The sequence below is a fragment of the Coffea arabica genome, chromosome 2e, assembly GCF_036785885.1.
Source record: "Coffea arabica cultivar ET-39 chromosome 2e, Coffea Arabica ET-39 HiFi, whole genome shotgun sequence".
NCBI lineage: Eukaryota > Viridiplantae > Streptophyta > Magnoliopsida > Gentianales > Rubiaceae > Coffea > Coffea arabica.
The window spans coordinates 14,527,339-14,547,830 of record NC_092313.1 but is presented as its reverse complement, the minus strand read 5'-3'; the positions used below and the strand labels follow the sequence as shown (position 1 = coordinate 14,547,830).

The 20,492-nt window shown below is 36.2% G+C and overlaps 3 protein-coding genes and 1 non-coding gene across 6 annotated transcripts; 2 read left to right on the top strand and 2 right to left on the bottom strand.

The window, feature by feature from the left end:
- Positions 1 to 2,809: 2,809 nt before the first annotated feature.
- Positions 2,810 to 4,075, top strand: LOC113731106 (uncharacterized). The gene has a single exon (XM_027256181.2). The coding sequence runs from the start codon at positions 2,976 to 2,978 to the stop codon at positions 3,855 to 3,857; it is 882 nt and encodes a 293-aa protein (XP_027111982.1). The 5' UTR covers positions 2,810 to 2,975; the 3' UTR covers positions 3,858 to 4,075.
- A 937-nt stretch (positions 4,076 to 5,012) lies between these two features.
- Positions 5,013 to 5,086, bottom strand: TRNAI-AAU (transfer RNA isoleucine (anticodon AAU)). Its single transcript has one exon. It is a non-coding gene; the product is annotated as a tRNA-Ile (tRNA).
- A 1,759-nt stretch (positions 5,087 to 6,845) lies between these two features.
- Positions 6,846 to 11,901, top strand: LOC113731105 (uncharacterized). Its single transcript, XM_027256180.2, has 6 exons — positions 6,846 to 6,992; positions 7,075 to 7,168; positions 8,357 to 9,769; positions 10,079 to 10,279; positions 10,743 to 10,938; positions 11,424 to 11,901. Exons 2-6 carry the CDS (start codon positions 7,091 to 7,093, stop codon positions 11,600 to 11,602), a joined length of 2,067 nt encoding a protein of 688 aa, XP_027111981.1. The 5' UTR covers positions 6,846 to 6,992; positions 7,075 to 7,090; the 3' UTR covers positions 11,603 to 11,901.
- A 433-nt stretch (positions 11,902 to 12,334) lies between these two features.
- LOC113731103 (BES1/BZR1 homolog protein 4) lies at positions 12,335 to 17,450 on the bottom strand. 3 transcript variants are annotated; one of them, XM_027256178.2, is made up of 3 exons: positions 16,931 to 17,442; positions 12,824 to 13,581; positions 12,335 to 12,739 (listed from the first exon to the last, which is right to left on the bottom strand). In XM_027256178.2, exons 1-3 carry the CDS (start codon positions 17,144 to 17,146, stop codon positions 12,736 to 12,738), a joined length of 978 nt encoding a protein of 325 aa, XP_027111979.1. In that variant the 5' UTR covers positions 17,147 to 17,442; the 3' UTR covers positions 12,335 to 12,735. The 3 variants fall into 3 exon arrangements, with proteins under 3 accessions (XP_027111979.1, XP_071935236.1, XP_027111980.1); XM_072079135.1 differs by lacking the exon at positions 16,931 to 17,442 and adding an exon at positions 16,173 to 16,881; XM_027256179.2 differs by lacking the exon at positions 12,335 to 12,739 and having other exon boundaries at positions 12,820 to 13,581; positions 16,931 to 17,450.
- Between the last annotated feature and the right edge of the window lie 3,042 nt (positions 17,451 to 20,492).

Below are 20,492 nucleotides of genomic sequence, written 5' to 3'. Positions count from 1 at the left end.
GAGAGAAGAAAAGTCCAAAATCATACAATTTTGATTGATTCTCAATCAATAGGTAACTTAGACTTATTTAATAATGTTTTATTAGCGGTTGTTAAATATGCATGCTTGTTTAGTTCTAATCTACACCTCATATCATTCCCAATGGTAAATACATATCCTAGCCATCTTGCCCATGTGTGAATATAGCTTTTTTCTTTTCAATTGTATCCAAAAATTTGTAACCATGTTGAACTTGTATGCTCGCTTTTAATGAACCAAAGGTCTAATGAAAATGGGAATTGTTAGCGAGAAAGAGTGGTGTGAAACCAAGAAGAATCCACATTTAAAATCTGTCAGGGTGACCGATAAGTTGGCGTACGTTGACGGCAAAGTGGCCGTACATTTTGGAATCACTTAGGTGCTTGCGTCTGCGGACATTTTGACTATTTTAGGACAAATCACAGCCTCTAATTTCATAACGTATGGCATTATTAAGAAATGTAATAAGTTATTAATTTGATATTTGTTTCGCCTATTAAGTTGTTTAATGTAATCGTACTTTCCCTTTTTAAATCACTTTATCTATTTAGTAAAACTATGTTTCGATATTTTTTTTTTTATTTTTTTATAGAATATCTATACAATAAATGATAACTTCAAGCTCCATTTTATTTTTAACTTCCTACGAGATCAAAGGTCTATTCTAGAGTTGTGTAATTGGTATACTTCACCATTTCATTTAGCATATAAATGTTGTCAAGATTTTTCACATCATAGATGATATCATTTTTACCTAAAAAACTCGTGCATGAGTTTTTTTAGAAAAAAAAAATTGAATCATGGGATTTAACAGTAGTTTATTCTTCAAGGAGGGGGGAAAAGAGAGGTTGAAATTGACAAGTACTACGCGTTTGTTAACCATCTAGAAAAGGTCTTACCAAAAAAAAAAAGGAAAAAAAAAAACCCATCTAGAAAAGGTAAACTCTACCAACAAAAAAGAGCAAGAAATGTCATAAAGCCCTCCAACATATAGCAATGATGATTTCAACCAAATCGAGCATGCAACCCTAATTCAACTGGCATGCAAAATGCAACTCAACTCAGCCCCAAGTCCCCAACTCCCAAACTATTTGGTGGATGTTTTAGATCAGTCAAAATTATTTTAGATCAATATTAACTAGTACTAACTTTTTGTACTTCAGGTCTTCCATTATCTATCAACTTTATTTACTGATCCCACTTGCATGTCTTTCTGAGTCATTAGCATACTTCAAGTCTTTATCTGCTCCCAATATTCTGCCATTTTCACACGGAGGCTATTCCTCCAGACTCCAGTGAGTGTTTTCCAACAGTATGGTTATTTAGAGGAATACTTGAAAAGCGTCTTAACTTTAGAGACAGAAGATATGCTTATTATTACGTTTCAGATTGGTTAATTTCTCGTTGGATCAAAGGTCTTAGGTTCAAAGCCAAATGGAATGATGTTTTTGCTCGTTCCACCTTGTGGAATATTAGTTTGCGATGTTTTCCTTCCCTAATTCATGGAGCTCAGAAAGATTTGGCGGTTGCTTTAATGTTCGAAGTGGCAGGCAATGAGATGAGCCCCCCCCCCCCCCCCCCCTTCGACTTTTACTTTTTTCCACAACTCAGAAGAAAATTGCTTCACAATTAAGAACTTTACTTATTCTTAACTTTGTGTGCCTTTGCCTATAATAATGACTACGTTAGTTCATGGCGCATACTTCTCGACATTCTGCTTAACCAATATTGTATGGCACAGATGTTAAGGTGTTTGTGTAAGAATTGTAAAATTGTGCCAATACCACTACTGTATAGAAACAAATTAACTTTACTTTGTTGAGATTATTTTGTATTGAATGAGCTCGGTTCATAAAATATGGCTGAGTATTCAGGGTTTCATGGCTTGTGAGTGTTCACTGGGTTGGTTAATCAGAATGATTTTTTTTCTTTCTTTTTTTTTTTCTGTAGATTTTGATCTTTTTTCAGTGAGAAGTGTTGCATCAAACTGAACCTGAAACAAAATTAGAAAACTGAAACGTCCTGGGATCAGCAGCAGCAAGTCCAAAAGACCTTTTCCTACACTAATGCTTGGGCCTGGCCACAAAGTTCATGTTGTATGACTTGGGTAGTTTGGTTTGGCTCACTTGCGTCTCAAAGCCCAAAACATACTAATGTGCAGCACGTGTTGACACACTAACGTTTGTTCTTTTTAAGATTTTAACTTAATTAGCGTATAATTTAAGAGTAAATCTTATATACACTGATAATGTATACATTATCATTGTTGGATTCATGACATGTGTGCAAAAGTTGAATTTCAAATTCAAATTTTGCATAGTTATCATTTATTTGATACTGACAGTGTATACAATGTCGGTGTAAAAAAGATTAATCCATAATTTAAAGATGATAAGTGTCAACATATCCAGTGATGTTACACCTATTGTATAACATGAATGTTACACCCATTGTGTAACAGAAGATCTGTTGCTGCGAAAAAATAGTCATAAAACGTGTTAAGGGAATATTCTATTTCCTTCTTCTACTTCATCTATTTTTTTTTTTAAACAACACTAGTCTATATCCAAAAGTTATCCATTCCCGGCAAATGATTTTGAACTAAGTACTTGACTCCTGGAGTACTAACATCTTATAATGTTCGAATGTAAATGTATTTAGTTCGTGCTCTTCTTTTCTCATCTCTTTTTTCCTTCATATAATATTGTTTTGAAATTTGGATGGCTTCAGCCTGCTGTTTTGAGCAACGTGCACGTACTTTTTTACTTTTATGCTTTTAGATATCCAATCAAACCTGGACTGGACGGACTAATTCGACCGTTGCAACGGCAAAATTTTAAAAACTCCCCACTCTATTCTCTCCTCGTTTCCCCATATACACCTTTCCCCCACTAAAAACCGCATCAATTAACCACTCTTCCTTTCCCCTTTCGTCTTGATTTCTGGATCCAACAAAAATGGTGTCCAAGATTGTGAAGAAAACCCCAACAAAGTCCATCAAAAGTCCTGGCCACCGTCACCACAGCCACCAACGCCGGAAAAAATCACCCGTAAAGAATGCCTCCGCCACTGCTTCAGTGGTGGTTGCTTCGATTAACAAATCCATTTACACTTGCCACCGCCGCCTCATCAAGATTTTCTCCAAATTAGCGTGCATTGCGACCCCAATTAAGAAGAAGAGCCCAAGAAAATGGGGGTATCAGTTACTTCAAAAGGGTTCTGAAGATCCCAAAAATAGCATCAGAAGGGCTCTGTTTGATGACGAAAAAAGTTCTGCGCTTCCACCACTGGTTTCGCCAGAGAAAAAGACTGTCTTTCTTGATTTGGACGAGACTTTGGTGCATTCCCAGCCGGGCCCTGCTCCAGAAAAGTATGATTTCATAGTTAGGCCGATGATAGATGGAGAAAGAGTGGATTTCTTCGTGTTAAAGAGGCCATTTGTGGAAGAATTTTTGGAGTTCCTGAGAAATAAATTTGAGATTGTGGTGTTCACAGCTGGAATTGAGGAGTATGCTTCCCAAGTGCTCGACAGAATTGATGGAAAGGGTTTGATTTCACACAGATTGTACCGAGATTCCTGCAAAGAACTGGATGGGAAGTTTGTGAAAGATTTGTCTGAGCTGGGAAGGGATTTGAAAAGGGTTGTGATTGTTGATGATAATCCGAATTCGTATGTTTTTCAGCCTGATAATGCCGTGCCGATTCTCCCGTTTATTGATGATCTTGGAGATGGGGAGCTGAAGAAGTTAATTCAGTTTTTTGAGAAGTTGGATGAAGTTGAGGACACTAGAGATGCTGTCAAAAATTATGTAGTATCTCAATTCTCAGGAGGGACATGACAAAGAAGTAGAAATGTTAGTATTTATTTTTTCCATCTTAGTCTTTGTTTCCAGAGCATACGTTGTCGAACATATACTTCGTTCAACTGCATTAATTAAGAAACAGAACAGCAGAATAGCACAGTTTACAAACTCAGAATTTTAGTTTCACCTTAGACTTCTGTTTTCCTGTTCTTCAGAGTTTAGAGTTGAATTGCAAAAGCAGCTTCATTGTGTAAGCGAATCTCCAAATTTTTAGTTTTACCTTAGACTTCTGTTTTCTACATCTTTTCCAAACCCTCTTTAGCTTAAAAAAAAAAAACACTTTTCAGACTTCCGGCTGAAAGCCCATTTGCAACTTTTTGCTTTCTTTCCCTTCTTTTTTTTTTTTGCTCTCTCTCTCTCTCTCTCTAATTGGCAGTACAAAAAGCCTTCAACTTTACTGCCCAGAGTAAAAAAAAAAAATCGAATTAGCGAGTCCTTTTCTAGAAGAACAATACAACTGCATTAACGAGGAATTGAAGAAAAAGGTTCAACAGGAAGCAGAAAAATTCCATCTCAAAGCGAAAAAACACTGGACAAAGGGAATTTTTTTTTCCCCAGAAAAAGGAAGAAATTCCAAATTTTGGTAGAAAAATACTACAACAACAACAACAAGGACAAGAATCGAAACAACCGGTTAATCACCAAAATCAAACAATTGGCAACCGAAATTCAATCGCAAGTGAAGACTTGGGAGGGCAACCGCAAGGCATTAGATTTGGAGAAGCAGAAGTCATCGATGGTGTCGCTGCGGCACCACCTGCATTTGGCGTTCAACGAGCACTCCGATCTTGACCCCACATCAGTGCAATCTCGGATGCTTCCGCGAGTCGAAGCTTTAGTGGACGACGTCGTTTCGGGGATTGGGGTGACAGATTTGGGGAAGATGAATAGGAGGAAAATAATGAAGGAAAGATGTAAGCTGGGGCGGAGCTGGAGGGCGGATTTAGACTTGTTGCTATTAGTATTAATTGACATTTTTGGGGATTTTATTATTCGGGTGCGGTGGGGGGGCTTACAGATTTGAAGGCGATATCTGGGGAAATAGATATAACGGGGTGGCTGGAAAAAAACAAAAGAAAGGGGTAAATAAGTAATTTCATATGAGGCAACGGAGGCCAAAAACAACCGTAGTGGCCCATGCAGGTCTCGAACCTGCGACCTTCGCGTTATTAGCACGACGCTCTAACCAACTGAGCTAATAGGCCGGTTGATGCTTTCTTGTGATTTAAAGCCTTACAATACTTCTTGGCATATTAAGCCAAACCAAATACGGAACTTGTCTGAAACTGATAAAGCCGAATCTCGTAATCTATTATGAGGATTGAGAACTGTCCTTATTTAAGCAACAATAACGGTAAGGTCTTAGTACATTTTAGTTGCAAGTAGATCAAACATTTTTGTGATTGAAATCCTTTTGTTTCAAAATGGTTTATGACATAGAGAAAGAAAGTAGATACAATGAGCTATCTTGTTCTTAAGATTTACGCACAATGAATTGATTTTTTTTTTTTTGGAAAGAAGGGAGGAAAATCATATTTGTTTGAACTAAGTTCCTCTTCCATGTGATGGAAATAGATTTCTTTGTTCTTTATGCTTTAGACTTCTTTTTTTTATTATTAGGAAGTTTGTTCTCTCTTTTTATTTTCCAGTTGCACAAGATCATATACAAACAGTAAAATAAAGGGTTAAGTACAGAAAACCCTTGCGAAACTATTACACTATTTGCATTTTGCATCTTAAATTATTTTAATAGGCACTTTACACCCATAGTCAACTAGAAAATAATAAGCAAATTTACTCTATCCAAATAATTGATGAAATGACTAATTTATTCTCCATTAAAAGCTTGTAAGTGGCAAAGTATCTTTTTGATAAATAAAAAAAAAAAGTTGTCACTTTAAATGAATTAATTTTCACTTATAATAAAATTCTAATTGAAAACATATAACAATAAAATATATGATCACTTTGAATGACAATTAAAACAAAAGAAATAGGATTAAAAAAAAAGAAGAAAGGGAATAAATTGAATTCAAGAATCTCAACAACCTTACATATTTCCAATTAGCCTAGGTTCAAAAAGATTGTTATCAAAGAAAAGTAAATAATTTATGTATTTTATTCAATTTTTTTGTGTCTAATATATTGTTTACTAATATGTGGGTTTTAATTTGGGTTCAATATTGAAACTTTATTGCAATTATTGTGCTAAATTCATGTGAAATTTTTTGGATTCTGCTCCAATTTTATTCTTGTGAAGATATCAAGTGAAAATTTAGTAATTATATGAAGTTATGCCATTATGATGCGTTGAAGAAAATTATGAAATACAAAATTAGTCTATATATATATATATATGTATAAACAATTAGACTTTTTGATATAAAGTGAAAATTAGTCTATTTAAAGTAGCAAAATTCCCATCAAAATGGTATTTTTCTCATTTAAGATTATAGTTAATTTTCTTATTATTTTTTAGTTGTTGACTAAAGGTGTAAAGTGTCTATTAAAATACTTTAAAGTGTAAAATACAACTAGTGTAATACTAGTTCGTGAAGATTTTATGCATTTAACCCTAAAATAAATGACTATGGACCATATTAGGTACCTATGGGACTACCACAATTTTAAAAGTACGATGCTTTTCAGTCTCTATAATTTATTTTTCAAATAGTAGAATTATAATCCCAAATCATGAATTGTTTCGATAATTGTCTCTAACAAATGTTATAATCCTCAACATCTCACTTTACTCTTTTATTTATTCATTGGAAAACATTCATACAGTCTATTTTAAAAGTCTTTTCAAAGTCAAAAACTAGAGCTGGTTTCACGAATTACCTGAAAATAGGGTTTCAAATGCAAAACTTGTCCGACTAAATTGAGACCAACTCTAAATCCAAGGGACTAAAAGGTAATTTTCGCCCATAATAACTTCTTGTTACAAGAGGATTAGAAGAGTACAAGGACAAAAAACGTGTGCATCCTGAACGCCCACGCAAACGATCATAACATCCCAATCAAAATCCACGACAACACTTCATTCACTTATTTTACTCAAAATTACACGTTTTTCTCTCCTCCTTGTACCATCTTCTAATCGATCATTGAGTAATTTCCCAAATTTTTTGGCCAAAAATTTGATATTAAATTAGCAAAATTAAGAAAGGGCTAATCATAATATGTCAAACAGGTCTCAGTTTTGATCCATGGGGGACGGATATATTTCAGCTGAAAGAGGAACTGAGCACTTGGATTCTAGGGTTTTGGACCCTGATCCTGAATTGGTAACAACCCCTGAGGCCCTCAAGTTTTTAAAATTTTCCTGTTGAATTATGAAGATGTATTATTTCTTGTTCAATTTATTCCAGTTTGTTGAGGTTTAGCTATTTTCTAGTGTTAAAATTTAGTTTTTTGTTAAATTGATTGATATTTTAGGGAGCCTTTTTGGAGTTATTAGTTCATCTGTAAGTATCACAGTTGAAGGTCGGAGCCAAAATTCTGGGGGAGGAGGAAAAGATTATGATTTTTTTTTTGAATTAGTTCTCTTACACTTATTTTTGTTTCTAATGTGGAGACGTATTGGATATTTAAGGCGACTAATTGTTCATGTTTTTTCCAAACTTTGGGTTGTTTGTGACTAGGATCTTGGAAAAGTTGGATTGTCACAGAAAAGTATAGTTTGGATTGGATGGGTTTTAATAGCATTGGAGAATTTACTGAAAAGGAAGATTAAAACGAGAATGAAAACGGTCCAAATCAAAGTTTTTTTATTTTGTATTTTTTATAACTTAAAATAGCAGTGTCTGAAGAGCTTTTTAGGTTAGATACTGTTTGGATTATACATGTGTTGGTGGTTGAGTTAGTGCTTTCTTGACCGGTTTGAGAAATGGCACTTCTCAGAGTTGATATCTGACTAGAGATGTTTTTAAAACAAAATTTATGTTGTTCCGTTCTTTTTGCATGTTCTAGAATTTGCATTGTTTGCATTATACATAAGAATGTGAAACTGCCAATAAGAGAGTGAGTGGGGCATACTTTGCTTATGGAGGCCCCAAGTGTTTCAGAAATCACATTTCAAATGAAAGGAATTAAGCCTGTTTGAGGTTGCTTTTTTACCTTCATTGCAATAGAGGACCACACCGATGGAATATCGATTCATATTGGTTTCTTTGCCTTGTTATTGCAGCACTTGATCACAGCTATAATCTGCTTTCAACTTTGTTCAATGTTGAAGAAGTAATATTCACTTTGTAATGCATTAAATTCCCATTCTTGTGATATGCTCTGTTCAAGTAATCTCTTAGTCTCTTTATTGTTTCTTGGCACCTATTAAATTGGGTCTTTCAGAACAAGCATAGGTGTTCACATTATGTTTTAGATGGTCAAATTCATACCTTTGCAAGCAGTCCATAATTTGTTGATCAGCAACCTCATTTTTTTTTTTCTTTTTGGTGTTTCTATTCTGATTATAGGGTCCTGAGAGACCTTGGAAGCACGTAGAGCTTTTCAATCAAAAGTATATGGCTAGAAGCCTTAGCCAGAAAATGGCTGAACCTGCATCGGAATCACTTACATACACAAGAGATGAAGTTGTGGAAAAGAGAAGTTTGAAGAGTGGAGAAATTTCCCAATCTGAAGAGTTTGTTGCTAAATTATCACTTCAAACCACAGGAGACGAGAGGGATGACAATAATGATCTCACAAGAATACAAAGTAAACCAGAAAGATATGGAATGGAGCCACATGAGTCTGTGATAGAAAATACTACAAAGAGAGCTTTTCTCAACCACCAAGGGGCTAAAAGTGAAGAATATGGTTATAAAGCACAGTTAGCAAACACAGAGGTTAGTAATGGTACTAATGGATATCTGCGCCAACAATTAACAGAGCATGTGGAGAATGATGTCAACCTACCTGACTGTACACAGGATGGAAATGGTGAGAAGGAAGATTTTAAATTCCAGCAGATAACTAGACGTGATAAATCTGATGCTTATTCTTCTGAATACATAGAAGAGATTGGCAAGAATACCAAATCTGTATACCCACAACCAGACAACATAGAAGCTGGTGATGAAAATTCGCCCTCAAATGCTGGAGTGCAAAGTAATCAGAGTCTAGATTCAGATGTAGGCCCTCAGAAAGGAAGGTACTTCTACTACGATACACCTCTTTTTGGAGAAACCGGATCTTGGATTCCTGTTTCTATTCCACCAATGTCAGAAAGTGAGCATGATGAGTGGAGCAGAGGTTTTAGCTTAAATGGAGGGTACCTTCCGGAAGGGGATATGGGCTGGAGTGGGTTGGTAGGTGAAGACAAGGAATTGACCATGTGGGATGTGGTATTGGAAATGTTACTTGTGGCACGAGGGAAGGTCAGTTCCATGGCTTCTGGTGATATTGATACAATTTCATGGATATCTGGTCACCTAATTGAGCAAGCATGGAAAGAGATGGCTGAGACTCTCACAGAAGCTAACTTCGGTAACGCCCAAGAAATTCTTGAATCAGACCCACCAAAATGGTTGCCTGACAGTGCAGCTTCATCTTGCATGTTATGCAATGTGAAATTTCATCCAATTATGTGCACCAGGCATCATTGTCGGTTCTGTGGAGGTATATTCTGTGGAGAGTGCACAAAAGGAAGGAGCTTGTTGCCAGAAAAGTTTCGCACTGGGGATCCGCAACGGGTTTGTGATGTTTGTTTCGTTCGTCTTGAGTCGGTCCAGCCATTCTTGATGGATCAAGTAAGCCGTGCTGCACAGTTGCCAACACATGATCTGACTGACCTGAGTACATTAAGATCCTGGGTAAATTTTCCATGGGGCCAGTCAATGGAGTACGAGATCTACAAGGCCACAAATACCATTCGGGGTTATACTAAGGTATGGAGCTGATTCAATTTTACTCTTAACTTTCTATAAACCAGCAGGTTAGGCCACAACATTGCTGTTAAAGACTCCTTGTGCGGACTCTATTTTCTAGACACTTATTGCTTGGCTTCCCAGCTTTTATAGTTCCTATTGTGCATTCACTATCTTATTGGGTGACATTTTGTCTCATGGACTCAGTAATTTTATAGGGGAAACCTCTGTAATTTCTTCTCTGTAAAAGCATGCGAATTATGTTGTTTTGGTTTCCTGAATGCTTTTTATGGACCTTGTCAAGAATCTCATACATGTATGACTGCTCAGGTTGGTTCTCTGGCACCTGAAAAGAAAATTCCAGAAGCTATTCTACGAGATGCGAAAGGGCTAGCCATACTCACTGTTGTCAAAGTAGGAATGATGGTTACATACAATGTTGGAACTGGATTGGTGGTTGCTCGAAGGGAAGATGGTTCATGGTCTCCACCCTCTGCCATATCTACCTTTGGTGTGGGCTGGGGTGCTCAGGTATCTAAATTTTCTTTCTTAAAGCATTCATTATAATAATGCCATGGTCTGTTTCACTGTAATCCTTGTGTAACTAAATTCCTCAGTAATGATCTTCACACAACGATGCCAAGGTGTGTCCTCCCCCTCCCCCCCACAAAAAAAAAAAAAAGAAATTAAAAAGTCAGTTCTGTTTATGGTTGTTGCACCAAACTATGGAAAAGCAAATGTAAAAAAGTTATCTGAAACTTTTGCATTTTCCCTTGCCACTTCTATATCTCAGGGGAGTCCATGCGCAATTTAGAGGACAAGAATAACAATGTTTTTGTGATCTTGGAGTAACTTATTTTTTAGCCTCATTTTTTCTAAGTGAACAACCCAATTAACACATTTTCAGTTCGAACATGATTTTCTTTCTTCAAGGTCTGATGAATGAAATCATACCAGATACCATGCTGACCTCTTGTTATGTATGTGGTCATAGGCTGGAGGAGAATTGACTGACTTCATTATAGTGCTGAGAACTAACTCTGCTGTGAAGACCTTCAGTAGTAATACACATCTATCAGTTGGAGCTGGTCTAAGTGCTGCCTTTGGAATCATTGGACGCACTGCAGAAGCAGATGTGCGAGCTGGTGCTGGTTGCTATGCAGCTTGTTATACATATAGCTGCAGTAAAGGTTATTTTTCCTTTCAAGACCCCTTATTTGTTATAGAGAAATTTTGCAATTTGAGTATTGAGGTTTCTTTTTTTTCAAATCATTTGCTTATGCTTAACTAAAGGGGAAAGGGGGGATAAAACTAAAGGAGAAAGGAAAGAATTGCTGTTGCCTGCTTTTATGTGTATTTGCATTAATTGCCGCAGGGTCAAAACATTGCAAGTATTGCCTAGCCATTGTTCTTCAACATTTAAATTGGAAATCTTCTATATTTAAATGGATGATTTGGTTTGTTGAAGAACTGCCAGGGTCTGAATGTGAAGATAGATTTAACAGTATTCAGCTAGGCAATTCTCTAACCTAGAAAAAAAAAAGCATATTATGCTTGTTATTATAGTGTATAAATGTATGTAGCCCTTAAAGTGTAGGTGGTTTACTTTTTAAAGTCTTAAGAGTCAATTTCTGACATCCTGCCTCGTGCAAAATCTATGTTGTCAACCAAGCAGGTGCTTTTGTTGGATGTTCCCTTGAAGGGAGCGTTGTCACAACCCGTGCCCGAGAAAATTCGAGATTTTATGGTAGCCAGTTACTAAAGGCATCTGACATACTTATTGGATCGTTGCCAAGGCCACCTGCAGCAGCCATGCTCTACCGTGCACTGGGAGATCTATACCAGAAGCTTTAAGGGCTACCATTACAGTTTCGAAAATGTATAGTGTCCTTTGCATTCAAGGTTCAGGAGCTGAAGTTCGTGTCTCTTGAATTACTATCAACCACTTTTATTCCTTCGTATACGAACAGTTAATTCCCACAATTCTTTTGCCAATGTAAATAGCTGCCTAATGGTGTACAGTATTGATTAAACTAAAGGAATATGTGCTATATCTGACAAAAGCGAGGGAAGCTCCCTTGTCAGATTTACATTGATGGTCATATTGAGAAAAAGGAAAAAAGGAAACTGGTGCACTTTGTTCTTCTTTGAAATGCATTAGTATTTGCTTCGTTGCAATTCGCAGCTTTAACACAAGGAATGGAATGGACGCCTTGGGCAGACCTGAGGTCTTTAAGTAACGAGCTGAAGTGTTGAATTCACATGGCACACTTCTAGACTAGTTGGTTTAGAAATTATCTTAAAGCAAGAGTCCTGCTCTTTGAAGAGTATAAACAAGTCCCAAAAAAAAAAAAATTCCACCCAAGTTGCATTTATGAAAAGGTGCAAAAATGATAAAGGACCTCTGCCTAGCTTGATAATATATTAAATTTCATGAAGAGGTTACCATCTGCTTCTACTTGGTTGTTCTGTATCTAATTGAAAAAAGGCGACAGAAAAAGCAACAGTGATCTATCAACTTTCAAGCTACACACGTCAGGAAGTAACAACAGGTAGACACGAAACTTGTCAATAGTCAGAACTCAGTTACCACAATAGTCGTCTTTCACATTCAAGCCGATTCCAGTTACAAACTATAATCACATGTAACGAGTGTTTGTATAGGCTGCAGATGGCGAAAAACTGCCGTAAAATGAAAAAAGAATGTGCAAAAAGGGAAGAAAAATGGGTGGAAAAAGTTCAAGAGCCACTCATGGAATATCTATTTATACTGAGCTTTACTATCTAAGATAGTGAAAAAGATCTAAAAAAATAAATGGAAAAAAAAAAATATTTCCGCTATTCTACATTATAACATCACTGATTCCACCAATTAATAATCCTTCAGAAGTATTGACACAGATAATCACTTCATCTTTCCTAAAAGGACATCAGCTCATGCACACATACTGACAGATTGATATTCTGTTCCGCATAAAACTCACTCCCTATCTGCAACATCAAAACAATTTGTTAACATGTCACATGAAATTTATGTGATACGCTGCCACAGTTGAACAATCTTGTACCACTTACCTGGTTTTAGAGTTCCCTAAGGTAAGCTCAAGATCATCGGATACGAATTCCTCATGTATCCTCTCCCCTTCCCACGGCTTGACCAGTCCCTTGGTACTGTTGCCAAATGCAAACTCAGCAGAAACAGCATCAGCCATGGGGACATCAGCAGTTTGATCAAAACCAGCTGCAATAGCTGGGGAGCATGCTCCGCTCTGCCCTGGAGTCCACATGCGGGATCCTCCATTTGAAAGTGGCTCTTTGATGCCAAATGGATTTGATGCAACAAGGCTGAAGGTTGGAGATGAAGGCCCATCTTGGGGAGTTTGAACACCAGACAGCCACCCTGAATCAGGGGGAGTCTGACGACCGGGACTGGGGGGGGTAGATGAGGGTAAGAAGGCGTATTGCTGTCCCCACACTGAACCACCTATTTGTTCATTCCAATTATCTTTCATCCGTGGGGTCCGGGCAGTAGGAGAACTCAAAGGAGGGGTGACTGGAGCGCTTATAGAGCCACTGGGGATGTAAAGATGGTGTGGGAGCTTGGATGAAGCAGGTGATGAGCCGGATGATAAATTTTTAAGCCAAGGTATGAGGGAATTAGCATCAGCACTACCATTTGCATTGGCAGCATAATGGGATGAAACAGGGCTTGGGAAGGATGATGACGAAGGACTTGGGTTGTATGATACGCCAGGACTTGGTTGGTATGATGAGCAAGGGCTCATTGTTGCAGAACCACCAATAATATCCATGCGTTCAGCAGGCTTGCATCCCTGCAAAGGAATAGAGATCATAAGCTCAAAAAGGTAGGAAAAAAATCTCTGGTATCAGCAAGGTTCCAAAATGCAGTCACTAATGCATGCCTAGAATCTAAGGATCTATTGCAAGCAGACATGAATACTTCTTTAGCGTGGAGGTAACTTGATGTAACACATCCTGATTTCTATGTCATGATCAAGACTTTCATAACTCGCAACAAGTTTAACATGTTTGTTGTAGGAAGGATGCCCCCTAATAAGATGTAGATTATGGATGCAAGGCATTTTAAGACCACCATTGAAGGATACACAGTGAAACATTTAATATTTAGTTACTGAAAGAATAGAACTATAGAACACAGATGAGGAAAAATAGGAGACTAAGCTGTCTCTAGAGCATTCCAACATGCATTACGTTGGTCCATAATATGGCTATCTACACTGAATTCTCCATGAGATATCTAACACCAACCACACAAGGAGTTTTGGACTAAATATACTTGGATATTACCTGTTAGCTTATCCCTTAATTAATCTGAACTAGAAACCCAAAATGTTAGCGCAACAATCCAACTTCAATTTCTGGAAATTGCGCCCCTTGACGAGTTAGCTATTGTTTGCATCATATAATCGAATGTAATTCACACTATTTTAATAAACCCATAACCAATCAGCCATATTATGTAAGCATGATCAATTTGATTGGACCAGTAAAAATATACGAACAAATCCTTGGAAAAAAAAGAATAACTACCCGAACACCCAAAAAAAAAAAATCCAAGATTGGTTCTATGTATTTGCTGAGAATTTTCTGCATTTGTTTTCCTTTTCTGCCAAAACAATCTTTCAGCAAGTAGAATGGAACTTATTAAGATAAAACTCCAAAAATAGTTCGGTCATCATAAAACCAACAAAGTCATGGGAACCAAAGCAAACAACGTTGGTTATTTTTGGATTTATATTGACTTTCGTAGATGTTTCTGCACCTAATAAGATCAATCAAAATTTTGGACCCAACAAATTTTGAATTAGAAGGTCAAAGTAAGGACCTCATCCATGGGAAGATCAGTTGGTTTTCAAGATATTTTACGTACCAAATCCTCAGATGTCATTTTCAGCATATATTTAAAATCCAATTTCGCTTCCAAAAACAATATTATCATCTATACATCCGCATGTCCAATCTAAGCCCTTCTCTTTTACCTTACAAAATCAAAATCACTTATCTTTTTTTTTTTTTTTCAATTTCTATTGCCTTTAAAAAATCAAAAATTAAATCATGCCACAAATTTCAATGCTGGTGACCAACAAAATCAGTAGTATTATCTAAAATGGTGGACCAAGAATTTGTACGCACCCCAGATCCACAAAGGCGATTCTAAAGCATATCATGATGGAACCCCAAATATAAGAAAGATACCTGTCCCCCCCTCACCCCTTTCCCCTCTCCTCCAACCCAAAAAGTCTCTTTACCAAAAGACAGAGAAACATACAAATCACCATCATAGCAATGTCAACTGCATCGTTAGACAATTCCCTCCCCTTCCCCCAACCTACAAGGGGAAAAAAACAGAAAAAGGAAAGAACACCCAGCACAGTAAACCCCAATAACTCAAACAGCCATGACTGAACTGGACCACAGCTCCTCTTCATCCAATCCCACTTTATTCAGCAACTGTACAAAAATCCTCCACGTTTTTTTCTGTGTATGACCCGGGGTGGAGAACTTGAAAATGATATCCCAATTTCCTTGCCAGCTCAAATGAGAAGGTTGGATAACTAGCTCTGCTGACTTTTTACAAGGTTAAAACCACACGCTCTACAGCCTTGTTCAAAATCATCGCTGGCTCACTGCATGTAATTATCATAAAGGTTCTCATATCTACTTTCCCCATCTATCTCATGTTACTCCTACAGGCTACAACTACTATACCAATTTTGAAACCAACCCAAAAAGATAAACAAACAAAACTAGAAAAAGTGAGCAAACACTTTAGGCCCACAATTGACAATCAACACACCCCACCTCCACCGCAAAACCCAACAAGCCCACGCTTCCTTTGAGTAAGAAGAAAAAGGTGTTAAACCCGGGAATCTAGGAAGAGGATAGAACCCAGACAAACCTGAAAAAGAAATTTTTTTATAAAAAAGAGAGAGATTTACCAAGTAAATTAAAAAGGGAAAAAAAAAACCCAGTTTGGCGTAAACCCCATTTCATGATTTAGAGTCCAGTAAGGAGCCTTTGCTCCAAAATTGTACAGTTTTTAATGATATAAAATTTCTATCGTTTCGAAAAAAAAAAAAGATTTAGAGTCCAGTAAGTGCTACACCATTGGTTGTACTCTTCCTCTGAAAAGGTATACTCGTCCTAATCAAGTACCACCAGTAGTGAAAATATTGTATGAATTTTACATGCCTAAAATGCCCTTTTGAAATATGAAAATTTCATAAAAGAATAAAAATGTAAGCCACCGTCAAAGGTGAAATCTAACCACAGTAGATCTAAGCTGCAACTCGCAGACAAGTACAGGTGGAAATTTGACGGATGCCCTGACGTTTGGGTAGCTGAATTGACTAAACTACCCATATTAGTAAATTTAATTTACCTCTACAAACATGAACTTATCCCCATTTTCAAGAGGCTATTTTTGTCTAAGAGTGAATTCTCCAGGTGGGATGTCCAGAAACCTTCCCCTGACGATCAGACTGCATAGATTGAATCTAAGACGTTGTCTTTTCACCATCTTCTCTTTCATATTTTTTATTGTTTTTCGGGCTCAGCTAAAAAAATTCCAATAAGAAAAAAAGAGAGAATCTTTTGAGCTTCGAGCTTTTAATCTGCGGTGGTTAAAATTTGCAGTCTGAACGTGATCTACTTTCTTCCCAACTGCAAATTTTACAGACGGTTAATTTAAGTCATCTTTACCACTTGAATAGCATTTTTATTAAAAAAAATAATATAGAAAAAGACTAATCTCCAACGCTACCATGCTAACGTGCGCTGAAAGCAAGTGGAGCGCAATTTAGCAGTCGGCATCCGGACAACTATATAGCAAAAGCAGTTCACTGGCTCAATCAACAGCTCAATAATGAACCGGTAAACCATGCTAACATGAGCTGAACGCACCCGGCGCTCTTTAGCACCCATTCAGTCTTCACTTCCAATAGTGGCTACCTGGCTACTAACGTTCATTTTTAAAAAAAAAAAATCATAAAATACTTGAAAGTATTGTTTGAAGATTAAAAAGTGTTTTCAAGGGAAAAAAAACAATAGAATCAAATTCCAGATCGACGGACGATTGGAAACTTACGACATCACCGGCGAAGAATTTTTTCTTTTTTTGAATAGGATAAGTCGTCTAACCTTTCTGTAAGTGGTGCCGTCTTCTTCAACGACCCAACCGGCTTCATTACAGAGAGCTTTCAAGACTTCGTTATTATCGCAATGCTTGGGGAGCTTATAATTCCCGTACATCCTCAGTCCGGCGAAGATCTTGGCGGCGATCGCCCTCCGCCGCCGCTCTCTCCGCTTGTTGTTCTCTCTTTCCTTCCATGTCGGAAGCCTCGTCCCCGACGTCATCTAATGAAAAGGAAAAAAAAACAGATACGACGCCGTCTATCAACCAACTCCCACCCAGCTCCACCGGAAAATTGACAAAAAAGCACCGGTTGAACCGGGTTGGATTTATTTCGGCCGGTCTAATTGGACCGGGTTGGGTTTTCAATGAGTGAACTGATGAGATGAGAGTCGAAATAAATGAACGAGGACGGAGGATTTGAGGGGTTTAGAAGACGAGCGAGCTAAATATTGGGGTATGGGTGGGAATTTGCCACTGGGATTGTAAAGAATTTACGAGATGTGCCATTCATGGATTATTTTAATTCCGATGAAGACCTGGAAATGCGGGTCGTGCACGTGTTTAGTCTTTTGTAATACAGAGAGAGGAGATTGTCAATTGCAGCAGTTGCTGGGAAAGTCTGTGAAAACGTGGGATGATGCGGTTTTATACACGGCAGCGTTCTAGCTAAGGTTTCTTATTTATTTATTTACTTTTTAATATAAATAGGAGATTTCAAATCCAAAATCTCTTATTCAAGTCCTTTCGAATCATTCAATCTACCCCATTTTTTTTCAATTAAGATTCTGTTGCTTCATTTTGATCTAATATTATATTTTATTACTCTCTTGTTCTACTTTTTAATTTTGTTTAAACACTCTCCTTTAATATTATAGTTTCCCTAGAAAAATTGAAAAAAGTTTAGGTGAAATAGACTTTGATTAGATATTTAATGTTATTTATGAATGGACTAAGAGCTTGAAAATAATTTGAATGAACACAAATTTGACTGCAATGCTATATAGCATTGTCGAAAACCAATTAGCATTCACTATTGTGACACCTTATAACGAACAGGTATGACATTGGTCTTTTCAAACCTTCGTCCCTTGATTTTTGACGCTAATCAATATTATTGATATCAAACAGTTCGATATTTAAGGATTTACTAAATGAATACATGCTATGCTATTAAAATAAAGGGAAATTATCTTTATTTCTCAAGCATTATGCATCAAGGAATTTAGAGATATTCTATATAGATTGAAGATTGTTTTCAAAAAATTGCAGAATGATATTGTATTGCTTTTTATAATGTGATATATGTGAGTTTAAAAATATAACAAGGTGATTAGAAAACATATTTACGATGCACAATAAAAAAATTTTGCCAAAATATTTAGAAAAGGTTTTGAAAATGTTATAAATACATAATAAATGGATAGGAAGAATTCAATCGTATTCTTGAATTTGAAAGTCTTAGGGTAACAAATTTTTTCAAATAATATTTCACTTGTATTATAAACACAATTTTCAACTCAACTTTTTATATTCTCAACTTCTCTTTATTTTACATACATCACATCATAAAAAATACTATAGTAATTATCTCAAATAATACAGCGTCCAAACTCGCGAGATTTGACTGACTAGATTTCTAAGTTAGAGCTTTGAACAGTAAAGAAATTTATAGTTTTTCTTTATAAGAATGGTAAGACCTCTAAAAACACACACACACACACACATATATATATATATATATATATATATATATATATATATATATAAGGACCTCTAGGATTAGTTTTAGTAGTATAATTGAGTCTTCAATTTAAATAGTGTGTCCACTCCAAATGTGAAAACAAAAACATGCCGGTGGTAAACAAAAACACTAGCCAACTTTTATGCTAGCACGGGAAGGGATGAGGATGGAAGAAAGGTCAAAATCGTTTTGAAAAAAAATCAAGCTTTGTTGAGAAAAAGATGAAAATGACTCGCCATTTAATGCATCGAATGGTCAATCTATCAAAGAGTTTAGGGAGTGTAAACTTTTGACTTTTGGCGTTCTTCTCCTTTCCACAGCAAGAAACAGCTACAAGAAATTGAGTAAAAATTGTTGAAAACTTTTAACCGGACAATGAGATGAGCAATTTGCGTTGCCAAACGAATATATTAAACTAATACCGTTAATATCTCATTTTCAACCAATGAAATAAACTTATCTCAATTTTTAATAAAGTAAAAAAGAAACACCCTTTTTCAAGGTAATTTTGTAGTGCTATCTTTCATTAATTTAAAAATATCCTTTTGCATTTTTTTTTGTTTGCAAACTTGACACTCCCTTTTGCTCAACCTAACCATAAAAGATATAGGTTGAGAAAATGTTATTTTAGTTGTTATACTTAACAAAAATACAATCATCGGGTTGATCTAATCGTCAATAAAGACTTTTAGAGTTTTTTCTGTTATCAGATTCACTAATGGGATATATATTGTAATATTTTATTTTTTTTTTGAGGAACATAGAACCGAATTGACTAGTGTTTTTTTAAATACCCTTTGACGGTCCAAACTTGCTAGTATTATCAAGCTATAATACTTCTGACGATGCTAAATTTTAGCATAATTTACTTTCACTCTTTAGTCCAAAGCTCCAGAATACTAAAACGAGAAGGAATTCGTCAAGAAAAAAAAAAAGAGAGCAGCATGGGAATTCGTCAAAAAACTGAAAAAAGAAGGAATTCGTCAGGAAAAGGAAAGAGAGCAGCGTTTGACTAGGTTCGGTGCGTGGGGCCCAGATCCCAAGTGTCATTATCCATAACTCGACCGCAATTGCACGTGCGTCGCGGGAGACAAATTAGACTGGATTTTATTTGAGTAAATTACACCAACCCCCTTGTAGTTATACTTTTGTCTCACTTTGCCCTCTAGTTGTCTTTCTCATCACTTTACCCTTTGTTAGACCTTGAGTAACAAAATTCCGCTTTTTTTTTTTCTTGTTTTCTTTCTTTCAAAATATAGCATAAATTAAATTTTTTCTATTCACTATATGGGATAATAAAATAAATAAAAAACATTTGGTTCTAAAAACAAGGAATCAAGATTACCATTGAAGGCATAGTCAATAGAATATTGAATAATTATAATTAGTGCAAAAATGATGTACACAGCTTATGATCATTTAGTTATTCATAGTACAAGATTTAAAAAAAAAAAAAATTGCATCAAAGAACTGATTCCAAGTATGCAAAGGCAAACAAGTATAAATATGGCAACCTCCCTTCATCACCCGCGCCGTTGCCTACAAATTCCTCCCGTCCCCCGTCCCCCGTCCCGTTTTCCCCGCGGGTGTTCTCATTAGGCTAATAAAAATTTGTTATATAATTTTATTATAGTTAAATTTTAGCAAATAATCAAGTACACATAATCAAATTATTATTTATTGTAATTTTACAATTGAAACTTATAAAAACAATCAAACAAAAGTTATTTGAATACAATTCAACATGATGAAATAAATACAACTAAAGTAGTCAAGTTTTCACTTTTGGCACAAATACAATCACTAATTCATTATTGTACTTGTGC

Coding starts and splice junctions, on each gene's coding strand:
- LOC113731105 (XM_027256180.2), top strand. CDS start 7,091: ATGGGGGACGGATATATTTCAGCTGAAAGAGGAACTGAGCACTTGGAT. Junction 9,770..10,078: donor CCATTCGGGGTTATACTAAG/GTATGGAGCTGA, acceptor ATGACTGCTCAG/GTTGGTTCTCTGGCACCTGA. Junction 10,939..11,423: donor TACATATAGCTGCAGTAAAG/GTTATTTTTCCT, acceptor TCAACCAAGCAG/GTGCTTTTGTTGGATGTTCC.
- LOC113731106 (XM_027256181.2), top strand. CDS start 2,976: ATGGTGTCCAAGATTGTGAAGAAAACCCCAACAAAGTCCATCAAAAGT.
- LOC113731103 (XM_027256179.2), bottom strand. CDS start 17,146: ATGACGTCGGGGACGAGGCTTCCGACATGGAAGGAAAGAGAGAACAAC. Junction 13,582..16,930: donor ACGGCACCACTTACAGAAAG/GTTAGACGACTT, acceptor ATTCCTTTGCAG/GGATGCAAGCCTGCTGAACG.